We start from the raw sequence: 14,207 nt of genomic DNA on the forward strand, positions 1-14,207 counted from the left end.
TATATAATGTATTTACGACTCTGGAATGTTACGCGCGCGCCGACACAGACCCCATGGTAATTGGTACATGGTGGCAGGGCAGCAGCATTAAACGACGCGATTCGTTTTACATAAAAACAAGTGCGCGGCGCGCGCGAGACCATTGGTAAAAGTATCAATCCGAGACGGACGATTATACACGCTGCTGCGCAACTTGCGCACATGATGCGGCTAATATACTTAACTTATATACTTACGCGGCATGCTTTTATTATCAAAACTTCTCGATCGTGTGTATTATCGTATTACATGCGTGCCTATCATCATCGTATAATAATAACGAAGTGCCCGCATTTCTGTATAAAACGGTGAGTAATTTCCGGACACGTCGGAGTCGGAGTCGCGTAGATGTAGACGTAACGTAACGCGCGCGGGGATTATTTATCGCGAATAACCGCTCGACCTGACCTCCTATCGAAAACAAACAAAAGACTCTCTTCGTCTATATCGTAATTATAATTGTTGAGTCTCGCAGCTGTTTATACTTCTGGCATCTACTGTATTATATATAAAAAATAACAAAGTCGAGACGTGTTAGCGCGGCCACGACGAAAACTACTGTTTCGGCATTCGATTCGTCGTGTGTTATGATGGCAAGTGCCACCATCTGTTTGTCAATTTAATTATAATAGAGCTATCTTCGATAAACTTTTTCTGACCAACGAGTCGCGAGCATAAATCATTCCGAGAAATCGAAAAACGACGCCGCCACCGCGCGCTTCGCGATTCTCTTGTATTATTATTTTTTGTTTTGAAACGCGCCACGACTCGAGGAGAAGGCACGCGATAAGCATTGGATCGCGAGAGAGCAGAGCTCGCGTGGAATGTGTCGATGTCAGCTTGCGTACATAGCCAGTTTTATATACATACGCACGCAATATACCTATACATATATATGCATGCGTGCACAGGGCACAGAGTCTGCTCGTAATAATGATCATGATAACGCAAAGCAGCGCTAAAAGCTAACTGCCACATCCACGTGTCTGTGCTGTGTCGAGCTCGCGCCGGAATCACACGCAACCTCTCGATACGCGCTACCACTACTGCTACAGTTAAAACGCTGGATTTTCATAATTGGATACGAGTCTAGAGTCGATTTGTGGCAGCGTTTATAAGTGTATCTCGATTTAAGGTATCTTGCTGGGTAGACGCATGGAAGGAGAAAGAGCGAGAGAGAGAGGCCATTGATTCCAACTAGTATGCTTATACGGCTCGTGTTTGGTAGATGACGAAACTGACCGAGGTGTTTACAAGCACAGATCCGGTGTGTTTGGGTTAGAAGTTTTGGTGCGATCATACAATCGTTGTGTGCACGACCGACCGGTCTTCGGACTCCGAATTTAATTTTTTTACTCGATTGATTTGAATCGAAGTGCGTGAAAAGTGGTGCTTTTATAAATATCGTTTGGTAAAATGGCCAAGTCAAATGGTTGTTATAAAGTTAAAAAGTTGACGGAGCAACAATGCAAGAGCGAACAATTGGACGAGTTCGATGCCTTAAGCGTGAGTTCGTTTGTTAATTAGACCGGTGGATCACACTCGTAATTTGTCACTGCTATTTTATTGAATTGACGTCTTTAACATGCTTTTACAGGCCATTTACTGCGGTCAAATGCGCGATTTACGAGGTAAAAATAATAAGAATAAGAAAAAATGGAAACCCATGCAGTACGCCATCAATCTCTGGCCACAAAGAAATACTTCCTTGGAGGGTAAATTGGAGATTCATGCACAAGTTGATCTTAAAGTGGAGTGTGGACCTAATTATCCCAATGAGTAAGATTTCAAGTGTTCAGTAATTTTACTTTCAATCATTGTTTATAATTATTAGTTAGCATTTTTTATTCTTCTATTTTAGTGTTCCTAAACTCTCTTTTCAAAATGCCAAAGGAGTATCTGATAAAAACTTAGATAAACTACTTTCTAAATTGTATGAGTTGGCTGAACAGAAAAAAGGCAGCGTTATGATTTTTGACCTTTGTCAAGTAGTCCAATCTTTTCTCAGTCCATTTAATAAACCAGCCCACAAGAGTTTTCATGATGCCATGTTACATAGAAATGAAAAATTAATACAGGAAAAAGAACAGCAAATAGAAGAAGAGAATCGCAAGATGCTAAAAAATGTTCTATCAGAATGTCGTTCTGTCATAAAAGAATCTTATTATTTACGTTCTGATTCCAATCAGTTTACAAATTTTCAAGGTGTACAAGATAAATATAAAGAGCCAACTAAATGTAAACATAATGATGATCCTGAAATAATTAATTTCAATGATGCAAACATAAGGGTTAAACGAATTCAGTGCATAAAACATAATGAAGATGGCTCAATTATATTTAAAGCTGCAGATGTGGATTCTCTTGAGCCACTGTGCCTAAGTAAATGGAGTTTGGCATATTCATCTAATCAGTTACCAAAAATTCAAAAAATTATTACAAGTATAGAAAAAGATTTTAAAATAGTGCAAAAAATGAATCATCCAAACTTAGCCAAGTACTTGGGTATCGAATCATTTATTGACGATGAAATAATTAGGATTTATATTCTAAAAGAAATTGTAATTTAAAATTTTTTTCTCAAATTTTCAGAACATTTTATATTAATATATATATTAATATCACTTTTCTTTCAGTGCCCTGTTATGTTGTTTTCTTATGAAAATGTGTTTGGATCTATTTACAATGAAAATATCATCCAAAGTTTTACAAAGGCTGCTTTGAGGGCTTTGGAACATCTACATGCTAAAAATTTAACTCATGACAGTCTTAAACAATCAAGCTTGCTTTTAAGTGATAACAGAATCCAAATAAACGATTACACAATTGAAAAAAAACTCACTGATCTTTGTAAATTAAAATTTGATGAAGATGTAGAAAAAGTAGAAACAAAAAAATTGAAAGATGTTAGTCGATTGGGTCGTTTAATATTAACTTTTCTTAAGGTTCCCTTAACTGACCCAATAACTTTGCCTGCAAATATTTCGGTAATGAATCTCATATTCTTAATATTAGTTTTTAAAATGCAATGTGTACAATTTTAATGAAATTTTTTTTTTGACGGGCAGCGGTCGTTGGATGATTTTCTACGCAAGGCACTAGCAATTGAGAAGGAACGTTGGTCAGCAACACAATTACTTAAACATGAATTTATAGAAGACTATGTAATGGAAGAATCACTAAAGCAAATCGTTGCTTTAAGTCACTCCATCGCAATCGATCACAATAGGAGTTTACCGATCATAGACACCGGTATTTTCAATAAAACTTCGCGTTTGATAGAAGAGTTCTGTAATTTCACATTTTTGGGCAAAGGAGGTTTTGGCTCGGTTTTAAAAGCTCAAAACAAATTGGATGGACGTTATTACGCCATCAAGATCATTCGTTTACCCAAAAAAGAAGGGCCAATGAATAAAAAAATTATAAGAGAAGTGAAATTGCTTTCTCGACTTAATCACGATAATGTTGTGAGATATTATACATCATGGATAGAGGAGTCTATCGTGGATCCTAAAGATAAAACTTCTCTAGGCTTGCCTTGGATTCTAATGCAAAATGACGAAGACGAATTCTACGATGAAGATGCAGTAGATGGTGCAGTAGAAGAATATGACGATGAAGATGACGATGACGACGACGAAGATGACGACGATGAAGATGGCGATATTAATAGCAGAGATGAAGCAGGTGAATCGTTATCCGAAACCGAGGTAAATTACATAAAAAATATATAAGATATCGTTTCATTCTCAAATTGTAAATATATATTTTTATAGTATTCGAAAGCATCGAATACAGGAACAATTTCGGAAGGAAACTTTATAGTGTTCGAAAGCGGATCGAATAGATCGCCAGGGAGAGTTCCATTAAGCGGTAGAAGATTAAGCAGTGAACAACCAGAAGAAGCCACGGAGAATTCTTTGGGACCCGATAATAAAACATCTAAAAGAATTATTGTTATGTACATTCAAATGGAATTTTGTGAGAAGAGTACACTTGCAACAGCCATCGAACATAATCTCTACCGAAATGAACCCAGACTCTGGCGATTGTTTCGTGAAATAATCGAAGGTCTAGCACACATTCATGAGCAGAGTATGATTCACAGAGACTTGAAGCCAGCCAACATTTTCTTGGATAGCAGCGATCACGTAAAAATCGGGGACTTTGGATTGGCTACAAACAGCATGCTGTCGCAGCATACTCACGGCACTAATGCTGCTCAGAACGGAGATACAGTGGAAAAACAAGGGCAATTAAATATAGGTAAGTTGTCGCTTTGCTATTTCTTTTGTTATTTTTTTTTTTTATTCTAACTGGCACGTATCTTGTCTGCAGAAATGTCAGCAAATGGATACGCTGGGTCTCTAACTGGAGAAATCGGTACCGCGTCTTATTCAGCCCCCGAACTGAATTCTAAAAACTCTCGAGCGATTTATAATCAAAAGGTAGATATCTACAGTTTAGGAATTATATTTTTTGAAATGTGTCGTGCACCTACGACCGGTATGGAACGTGCCTTATCAATTCAAAAATTGAGGTCAAAAGAAGTAATTTTACCTAAAGAGTGGAGTACGGCTGAAATGAAAACCAAAGCAAACCTTTTGCGGTAAGTTAATTGCTTTATAGTCTTGAGATTAACGTTTGTATAATTGTTTTAATTCGTGTGGATTCCTCGCAGTTGGTTATTGAATCATGATCCCAAACAGAGACCCACGTCACAACAACTTCTAGAATCGAAGTATATTATGGACAAGTTTAACTCCGCGGATGAAACCACAATCAAGAATATTTTCGAGCAGAATTATGAATTAAAATACGATCTTGTCTATACTATGAACATGACAAAGGATGAGATTCATACAGTCGAAATGCCTGTGAAATACAACAAGGAACGAGAAGCTGTGAAACTCGTGGTCGTTAAAATATTTGAAAAGTACGGTGGTGTACCAGATCATACAAATCTATTGTTCCCTGAACCGAACGGTATTAAAGAAAATAGAATTTTATACAAAATGATGACTTACCATGGAAGAATAGTGTCACTTCCGTGTGATCTTCGTATTGCTTTTGCGAGATTCGTCGCCTACAATGGAATTACAAACCTTAATAGGTATTCAATCGATCGAGTATACAATCACGAGGTTGGTATTTATCAGGTTTATATTTTGGATTGTTAATTTTCTTTTTCATAATAATGTTACTTTGTAGAGGAAACATGTGTCCAAACACCCTGAAGAAACTCTTGAGGCAGCATTCGACAAAATCTCTGCAGCCCCAAATCCTTCGGCCGATGTAGAACTGATCTGCATAGTGCTGGAGATATTCGATCAGATTCCTGCCATGAGAGATTGTGATGTGATCGTGCGAGTCAATCACACATCTTTGCTAGACGCCGTGTTAACGCATTGTGGAGTTGAGGAGCAAATGCTTGAAGACGCTAAGAACGCTTTGGACGTGATACCGTCTGACAAGTACTGGCTTCGGGTTATTAAAGCACGTCTAGTGAGTTTATGTCTTCCCGATCAAGTCATAGAGAAACTTATGAGATTTACAAAGACGTCAAACATATCTGATATGAGAAAATTGGTAAATGGATGGGGAGGGACTAAACACAAATTAGCGCAGGAGGGATTCAAAGAAATCGATCGATTGATAAAGGGCATACAAAGTTATATGAACGGTTTTACTACACAAACGGTACGAATTTAACATTGCACAATATAATTATAAAAAAAAAATATATAAAAAACATTCGTTTATTTCAGCCATTCCCACCACCCAAAGTGATTTTGGGTCCACTGTATGCGTACAACATAAATAAATATAACGGATTAATGTTCTGTTTTCTTAGTAAAATGAAAGGTCGTCATGAAACCGTTGCATACGGTGGCAGGTAATTTACATTAGATGTATGGTTTATGAATGTTGTGAAGCATTTCATTTCATAGAATGAACATTATTTTAGGTACGATAAACTGCTTAAAAACTTTCGTGACAGAGTGAATTATGTTCCACAAGTCAATCAATGCAAACAGTATGCTACAGGAATTAGTATTAATTTAGACGTCATTACCTCATTTTGTGTCAAGTATCATGAGGATCAAGAGCAACCCTTTGGTATTTTAGCTGATGTTCTCGTTTCTGTAATAGGCGGTGAAGTCGATCAACAATTACCTGAATTGTACTATGTTTTATCCAAATTGCGCTTTGGGGGCTACAAAGTTTATCATACGAATTTTGATAAAATAGATGAGGCTAACAAATTTTACAAAGAAATGGGGATCAAGCAAGCAATTATACTGAAACCCCCTTCAAAAAAAGTATTCATATGGTCGCCACTGAGAAAACATATACACAACGTAGACGAAGTAGAAGTGCAGGTAAGTTTAACATAATTTGACTTGAAATTTTTAAATACATAACAATTAACTCGTTAAATTAATTACTTGCATTTATCTCAGGACTTTGATCAATTTTTGAATCCATTAAATCAAAAAGATGATTCTTCGTCCATGAATCGATCAAACAGTTTTTCGACTCCTAAACCATTCAATATAGACATAAAGTGGAATTCGGAGGATGATGAAGTAGATCAAGACCTTGAAACCCAAATACTTGAAACTTTAAGCGCGCATTTACAGAATTTACAAAAAACTAAGCCACATCTTAGTGTTGAGTGTTATTGCATACGTGTAGACTCGAATGCTTTTAGATCCATATCCCGCCTTGGATCTCTGAAACAGGAAAAGTTTCAGAAACTCGTTCAGAGTATTATGGAGCTGTAATGTTTTTAATTTTATTTAAGAAAGAAAAAACTTGAATAGTTTTCAATGTATTAATAAAATATTTCTATTTTTTTGCAGAAACTCTCATAGAAAAAAATACATAAAAACTATTACGGATGCAATATGGGAAGCAAAGACAAATAAACCTACAGTGCAGTTGATTCTATATAATCTGAATTACCACAAGTGGGGTATACTTACTTGAATAATGGTACAAGTAATGTTCAAAGACTGATTTTAGGAGCAATTCTCCAATTTTTTATAGATATATATTTTATTGTACAATATAAATTTAAGATAGTGTCCGGAGAGAATAATTTTTTAATAAAATTATTTTTCAAATGAATATATTTAGAAGTAATTCTTACTCGATCTCTAATGCCTAATTATTTAACTTGTAATAGTATCTATTCATATTCTGAGAAATTTATGAAAGCAAGAATTCAAACTTTTCTATTACATAGTTCAGTTATTTTTTAAATTTTAATAATCGTTTTGATTTCTGTAAATTATAAAAACAAATAAAAAACTAATCCAGTTAACTTTATTATTTATCTACTAAAATTTTAATCGTAAAGATTTATTTTTATCGTAATTTTGGGCATTGCCAGATGCAGTTTTTAGAAATAAGAGTCATGCGCTTGAAAGGTACTTCGATAATAGAAAGGTAAAATTCAAATTTTTATACCAGCATCAATAGAACTCGTTTGGAGCAGCGGTGTGCTTCTCGAATGAAAACAGCCTCTACGAAGTGCCTTACACAAGTCAGAGGCGAGTTTTAATGAGATGTATACACATTAAAGCCTCGACTCTCATTAATAGTCGTTCGGACTGAACGAGTAAAAGGCTTTCACCCAACGTTTGTCACGCATATGTCCACGTACAAACCATCTCGAGTCGATTGATCGAGATGAACCTGATACACCTTACAATGGCCCGTACAGGTTGTACGATAAAAATAATTTCCTCGACTCATTAAAATAATAGCATAAGTTTTCTCGAGTACCGTGAATACACTCGAGCTTAAAAATATATTCGACGTGCAAGGTGAGTCCGTATAAGCCTTGGATTTAGTTACATGATGTAACAAGAATAATTGTACTATCATGCGTTTTCTTTTTGATATCGTTCTATATAGCTACGTGATGAAACGTTCGGATGTCGTTACGATGTTTTTTTTTAACAATGAGTTCTCATAATATTAGAGATAAAATTATTCGCTCAAGCAGTCGGTCGAATTTTCGAACGTTGCGAAACGTTGTCGGCATTTTCTGGAAAAATTTTCCGACGTTTTGAAAGATATTCCACACGGCGTATTATTTCGGCGTAAAAACAAAAAATCCACCTCTTCATGGGTAAGTATCCGAACGGGATATAAAATCTCCGAAAGTACCGGTGCTCCGCACGAAATCTTCGGGGCGCGATACGTGTGCGTTCGGGACTTTCACGAAGCTCCGAATTCGCGGCACAAGCCTGCGCGCTTATCGTCGCGCCGCGAAAGCTACATATAACATATAGGTATGTTGTACAGTTGCTTCAGCAGCGGCACGCGGCAATTAGCAATAGCCGCCAAAAGCCGCGCACAGGCTGTGGGTAGGTATATATAACAAAAATTTTGCAAGGCGAGCGCAAATTCAAGCCGCGCGAGGTGTCGGCGGAAAATTTTCCTCGGCATGGATGCGTCAGGAATTTGAGGAGAAATAAACAACGCGCGAGAGGCATGACTCGTTTTCATTTCTCCGCCGTGCGCGGCTCTGTATATAAGAGAACTACATCTGTATTACTAACAGCAGCTTTAACCGGAAGTACGCGTGGATTTTAAATCGTTCGTAGCAGCAAAGCGCAGCTATGAAATAACAGATGGCAGAGTGGGGAGCAACGACTCTTAACGTTAATTTTCCTGTGCGATTGACGCTCCAATCGCTCACTCGTTCTCTCTTTCTCGCGCTTTTTTTTCTCTCTCGAGAAACGAAAAAACAAAATGAAGTGCCTAATGGCTATATGGACGTTTTCGACACGCGCACGGCACTCGGGGCGCGCGCGTTAGATAGTTACCAAACGACTTTATAATGCCTCCATGCGCCCCGCAGCACGTTGCGACCATTGGAGCGTCTGTCTCTTTCTCTCGTTGCCGGCCACTGCATGCGCAGAGACACGAGCTGTAAGCTAGAAAGAGACGGCCTGAAAAACGATTACAAGCCCTGGGCCGCGCTGCAAGATCGAGCTTACAGCATAGAGAGTAGACTCCGCTCATGACTTCATGCTCCTTATTTTAATACGGGGCATTATATATCTATAGGATAAATTTGGTCGGTGACTCGCATCTTTCTCTCTCTTTCACTCCGTCGTCGTACGCACGGGCATCGTTGCGCACGGTCAACTGTGGAAACAGATCTTTCTCTTTCTCTCTCGCTCCTTTTTTCCTTCTATTTCTCTCTCTTTCTCACATAGAAACTTGGTATAGTAGTCACAGTACAAAACTTACTACCTGCGTGTACGTGTGGCATACTTGTGTGTGCGCGCGTTCGTACAGTAATACGTCTGTGTGCGCGCGGCTCTCTCTTTCTATTCCATAATACGTATGTGAGGTTTCGGCAGTCTGTGGCTTCTCTCTTTCTCTTTTTCTCTCATCGGGTTAGAGCATAGAGCTCAGACATCATCATCGTTACTCGTCGATCAGAGCCACGACTACAGACAGCAAGGAATTAGATTGGTGTAATATAACCTCCCATTGCCTGGCAGCGCGTGTACTGACTGCCTGTGCCGTGTTCTTATTAGTGTGCTGAGCACCGAACATTAACATTTCGTCGTTGTTTTTTTTTTGTTATCGTACTATTACATAGGCAGTGCCTCTTTGAGCAGCACATTCGCGTGTACGTGTCTCTCTCTGCCCGGTTCAACTGTGTGGTGGTGGTCATATATAGGTATAAAGTGTTGTAACTGCCTTACATGTGTGCTGCAAGCCATTCGCGCGTCCGCATGTGATACACATACACCAGTCTCTATACATATAGGAGCCTATATAACATAAAATATATCATTCGCTTGTGCGCGTGTGTTGAGAGTTTGATACACGTTGGTCATATAGCAGTGTACGTGCGCTCGCGCATATGTGCAACGGAGAAAAGCTTCTATACAGTAGTGTGTGCTCGGTCTCTCGGCGTACTAGTGTGTTTTGTGCTGCTGCAGCTGCCGCCGCCGCCGCCACCGCCACCGCTGCCGTAGTGTAGTCACTCCGCCGTAGTTGCGCCGATATATACACCGCATCGAAAAAAGCCCTGTACACACAGCCTCAAAGCGAGTGAGACGTGTACTGATATACACAAAATATATAATATACTTAACATATACGGAGAGCTGCGCTGCGCCTGTTACTGCTGCTGCTGATTCGTCGCGCTCGCTCGCTCTCTCTCTCTCTCTCTCTCTCTCACACAGTTAGGTCTCTTGCTCCTACCGTATATTCTCCATATATACACCTATATTTTACGGTTGTGTGCGTGAGAGTGTCCCGTACAGCCGACGGCTGTAATATTGTAGTTATACATTAGCTCCATAAGAGAACAGATTATATTGTCCAAGATGAGTGAGGAATCGAATCCTCGCACCTTGTACGTGGGCAATCTCGATGCCACCGTGTCCGAGGACCTGCTCTGCACCCTCTTCTCGCAGATTGGCATGGTCAAGGGTTGCAAGATCATACGCGAGGCCGGCAACGATCCCTACGCCTTCGTCGAGTTTAACGACCACCAATGCGCCGCCACGGCACTCGCTGCCATGAACAAGCGCATGTTCCTTCAGAAAGAGATGAAGGTTAACTGGGCCACGAGCCCGGGCAATCAGCCCAAGCTCGATACGAGCAATCACCATCACATATTCGTCGGCGACTTGTCACCGGAGATCGAGACGGCTACGCTGCGCGAGGCCTTCATGCCCTTCGGCGAGATCAGCAATTGCCGCATCGTGCGTGACCCGCAGACCCTCAAGAGCAAGGGCTACGCCTTTGTCTCGTTCGTGAAGAAGAGCGACGCCGAAGCCGCGATCAGCTCGATGAACGGCCAGTGGCTCGGCTCGAGGAGCATCAGGACCAACTGGTCCACCAGAAAACCACCACCGCCAAGGACCGACAGGCCAAGGAATACCAACAGCAAACCCAACTATGAAGAGGTAAGTTGTCATATTTAACAGTCATGCTTGACATTAACCCTCCACAGTTACTTCAGACATTAATCTTTAAATGTTAGATAGATATCGAACCCATAATAATACGTAAAGGAATTTACAACGCCTAGTAATGGTTATTAATATTGATGTATCTCAAGCTCCTTAATATATTATTGCTAGCAAGTTTAATATATTTTTGCTTTACAGGACAATTGATTTGCGACTCAAAAAATTGAAAATTTAACCATTGCGTTCTTAATTCAATAATTCAAACTTATATAGTTTAAATTATTGAATGTTTTATTTCGGAAGGTAATATTCGAACAGAATTATGACCAAGCTAACTAACTATATTATCTATTATTATTATTATTCATAATCTTTCTTAAGCTTCAACAACACGTTCAATGTTCAAACCATAAAACAACTTCAAATTTTTTAACAACATTCAGTATTTCTGTATTACCTAAAATTTATAATATACACCAATATAGATTGATTTGTAACATAATTATTTTATATTAAACTAATTTAATGAATGACATTATAATCTTTACTTGTTATTTTTTCATAGGTATACAACCAAAGTAGCCCAACCAATTGCACTGTATACTGCGGTGGATTTACAACTGGAATATCAGACGAACTGATTACAGCTACTTTTTCGCCTTTTGGCGCAATTCATGATATCAGAGTATTTAAAGATAAGGGATATGCTTTCATTAAGTTCACAACAAAAGAAGCTGCTACACATGCAATTGAAAAAACTCATAACACTGAAATTAATGGTTGCATTGTCAAATGCTTCTGGGGTAAAGAAAACGGAGACCCCAATAGTATAGGACCAAATGCTAATGTACCATCTCAGCCAGTAAGTTTCTTAATGCTATTTAAAAACATGAATTATGTACAAAATACATTCATCAGCACTACCTATAATAAATAAACACCTACTAAATTTTGGTAATTCTTTGTTTACAGGCTACAGCTGGAGCTGGTCAGTATCCTTATGGTTATGGACAACAAATGAGTTACTGGTACCCTCAAGCTGCTGGTTTCCCACAAATGCAAGGCCAATATATGCCACAATATTACAATCAGTACTACAGCCAGCAACAAGCTCAGTATATGGGTAGTATGAGGATGCCTACACCAGCTGCTGGAACGTGGCAGCCTGGTCAAACCGGCACTGCACCACCAACACCAGCTGCTTCTCTTCCACCGGGGCAACAATTGCCAATAACCTATTCTATGCCACCTCAATATCCTTCTCAATGAGACGGTGAAGCGGTAACAGTCAAATAAATTACAATATAAAATAAAACGAAAAAAAAAAATTAAAAAAAACTAATAACGATTATCAATAGCAAAGCAACAACTTTGACCATTGAAAGATATGTATACCACACTTGACATCCATTTATTCCTCGAAGATAAGCTCACTTATATGTTACCTACCTTCATTGTTAGACTTTTGACTACTTCTTGTAATGTACAATCATTGTACATACGGAGACATACAAAGCCACACTTGCATTAAATATATATTTGTACATTGTTAGACGTTGCAACAAATATTACCCTACAATTGAATCGGAAAGATGTTTTTGAATTTAATTAAGAACAATTAGTCGCGCCTTTTCTAGATGTAATGTAGACGGAGAAAATAAAATGTGAGTTAATAATTTGTTTTTGGTTTTATTAGATTGTAGTGGCTATCACTTTAGCAGATAGTTAATATTACTTTGTAGAAAAAAATAATAAAGATGCAACTGATAGTTGCAATAAAAGAATGTGAAACAAGGTAGTATGTACTTGAATTTATCTTTGAGGTCTTGCAAAGTCCTGCATTCGTTATGCAGTGTGATCTTAGTCTACTCATGTTTAAGACCATTGCAATTGTTGAGAATTTTATAAGATTTATTTCTCTCTTTCTCTACTTTTCTCTAATTTTTGTTTTCTCTGACGCGATGTTAAAAAAGATCATTTTCTTTTAGTTCAAATGTGTTGTCAAACAAAACACTTGTGTGTTTTTTCATCTATAATCAAGAGCAGCGATAATACAATTATCAATGCAAAATGTTAAAATAAATGCTTAAGGTCTTAATATGATAGCTAGACACACCACTGTGATGTTTTATAAAAAAAGTCATGCTGCTAAAATCGCATGCAGGTTTTTGAAATTAAATGCATTGATAACTTTAACATGAAAATGTTCGCGCTTTAATGAAACTCACCGTTGCTTTGTAATTTCATGGTCGCCAGTGGATAATTGATGGTTTCAAACGAAGCGCTTTTTATCTTATATGAACGATAGAAAAATCAAAAAAATGTTGAGCATAATATTAATAAAGATAATAATGGTTGATTATTTGTCGATCTTAGTTTTTATTTCTTTACAAAATGCTTTTAGATAATAATTCTGAGTGAAGCTTGGCGAGTATCAAATATGCGATAATAATTTCGTATTTAATCAAACAAGATCTGGATTTCACTCTAAGAAAATTTTTTCTATCGAGTCTTCCGCAAAATGAATATGCATGTGCAGAAAATATTTTGAGCCTGAGAGTATTCTGATTCAATGCTTTGCAGGTATCTTACTAAATGTAATTTTCTTTATAAAATTGACGCTATGTACTTACTTTTTTTTAATTTTCTAAATTTCATTCCAATAGTTTTTAATTTTTCATGCTTCGAAGTGTAGGAGAAAATGAAATTGCTGGATACCACTGGCGATAACAAATGTCAACTTAGCTGATTTTTAAGAATAAAAGGTAGGAACAAAGCAAGTGTAAAAAAAATAGGATGTTTAAAACAATTCAAATTTGTATAATTTGATAAATTTAATGCTAAAAAAGTTTGTCGAGTGAGTAAATATTTGTATGGAGAATTTGATTCATAATGAGTAAGACATTGAGTTAACATGATTCAGTAAGTGAAGATGGAGAGTGTTATATAAAAAGTTTAATTTAGGTATGGTGGAGCGAAAAAGCTCGACATTACTTAGGATAATGTTATCTTATAATATAAACAAATTGTCCTTTGAATGAAAAAAAAGGAATAAATATTTAAAATACAATTTTGATTTTCATTGTTTGTGCATCTTGATCCTCATCATTACCCCATGGTGAATTTTGTAAAATAAAAACCAAATATACCAGTTTATATTGTACAAAACACGAGTAAATTGATTATATACAAATTTTCCTATGCCTAGTG

The 14,207-nt window shown here is 37.5% G+C and overlaps 2 protein-coding genes across 2 annotated transcripts; both read left to right on the forward strand.

The window, feature by feature from the left end:
* Positions 1-1,075: 1,075 nt before the first annotated feature.
* LOC106652200 (eIF-2-alpha kinase GCN2) lies at positions 1,076-7,193 on the forward strand. The gene is made up of 13 exons (XM_014371006.2): positions 1,076-1,545; positions 1,637-1,818; positions 1,901-2,600; positions 2,676-3,026; positions 3,108-3,749; positions 3,816-4,305; positions 4,378-4,648; positions 4,721-5,183; positions 5,251-5,739; positions 5,808-5,935; positions 6,008-6,422; positions 6,504-6,823; positions 6,906-7,193. The coding sequence occupies exons 1-13, from the start codon at positions 1,456-1,458 to the stop codon at positions 7,030-7,032; spliced, it is 4,668 nt and encodes a 1,555-aa protein (XP_014226492.1). The 5' UTR covers positions 1,076-1,455; the 3' UTR covers positions 7,033-7,193.
* A 2,177-nt stretch (positions 7,194-9,370) lies between these two features.
* Positions 9,371-14,073, forward strand: LOC106652362 (nucleolysin TIAR). Its single transcript, XM_014371290.2, has 3 exons — positions 9,371-10,991; positions 11,563-11,859; positions 11,970-14,073. Exons 1-3 carry the CDS (start codon positions 10,407-10,409, stop codon positions 12,264-12,266), a joined length of 1,179 nt encoding a protein of 392 aa, XP_014226776.1. The 5' UTR covers positions 9,371-10,406; the 3' UTR covers positions 12,267-14,073.
* Positions 14,074-14,207: the final 134 nt, after the last annotated feature.

The sequence above is a fragment of the Trichogramma pretiosum genome, unplaced genomic scaffold (genome assembly GCF_000599845.2).
Source record: "Trichogramma pretiosum strain Unisexual culture from Peru unplaced genomic scaffold, Tpre_2.0 scaffold18, whole genome shotgun sequence".
Lineage (NCBI taxonomy): Eukaryota > Metazoa > Arthropoda > Insecta > Hymenoptera > Trichogrammatidae > Trichogramma > Trichogramma pretiosum.

Excerpts from the sequence above, each read along its gene's own strand:
- LOC106652362 (XM_014371290.2), top strand. The coding sequence starts at position 10,407 with ATGAGTGAGGAATCGAATCCTCGCACCTTGTACGTGGGCAATCTCGAT. Across the intron at positions 10,992-11,562 it reads GCAAACCCAACTATGAAGAG|GTATACAACCAAAGTAGCCC; the intron begins GTAAGTTGTCAT and ends ATTTTTTCATAG. Across the intron at positions 11,860-11,969 it reads CTAATGTACCATCTCAGCCA|GCTACAGCTGGAGCTGGTCA; the intron begins GTAAGTTTCTTA and ends CTTTGTTTACAG.
- LOC106652200 (XM_014371006.2), top strand. The coding sequence starts at position 1,456 with ATGGCCAAGTCAAATGGTTGTTATAAAGTTAAAAAGTTGACGGAGCAA. Across the intron at positions 3,750-3,815 it reads AATCGTTATCCGAAACCGAG|TATTCGAAAGCATCGAATAC; the intron begins GTAAATTACATA and ends ATATTTTTATAG. Across the intron at positions 5,740-5,807 it reads ACGGTTTTACTACACAAACG|CCATTCCCACCACCCAAAGT; the intron begins GTACGAATTTAA and ends CGTTTATTTCAG.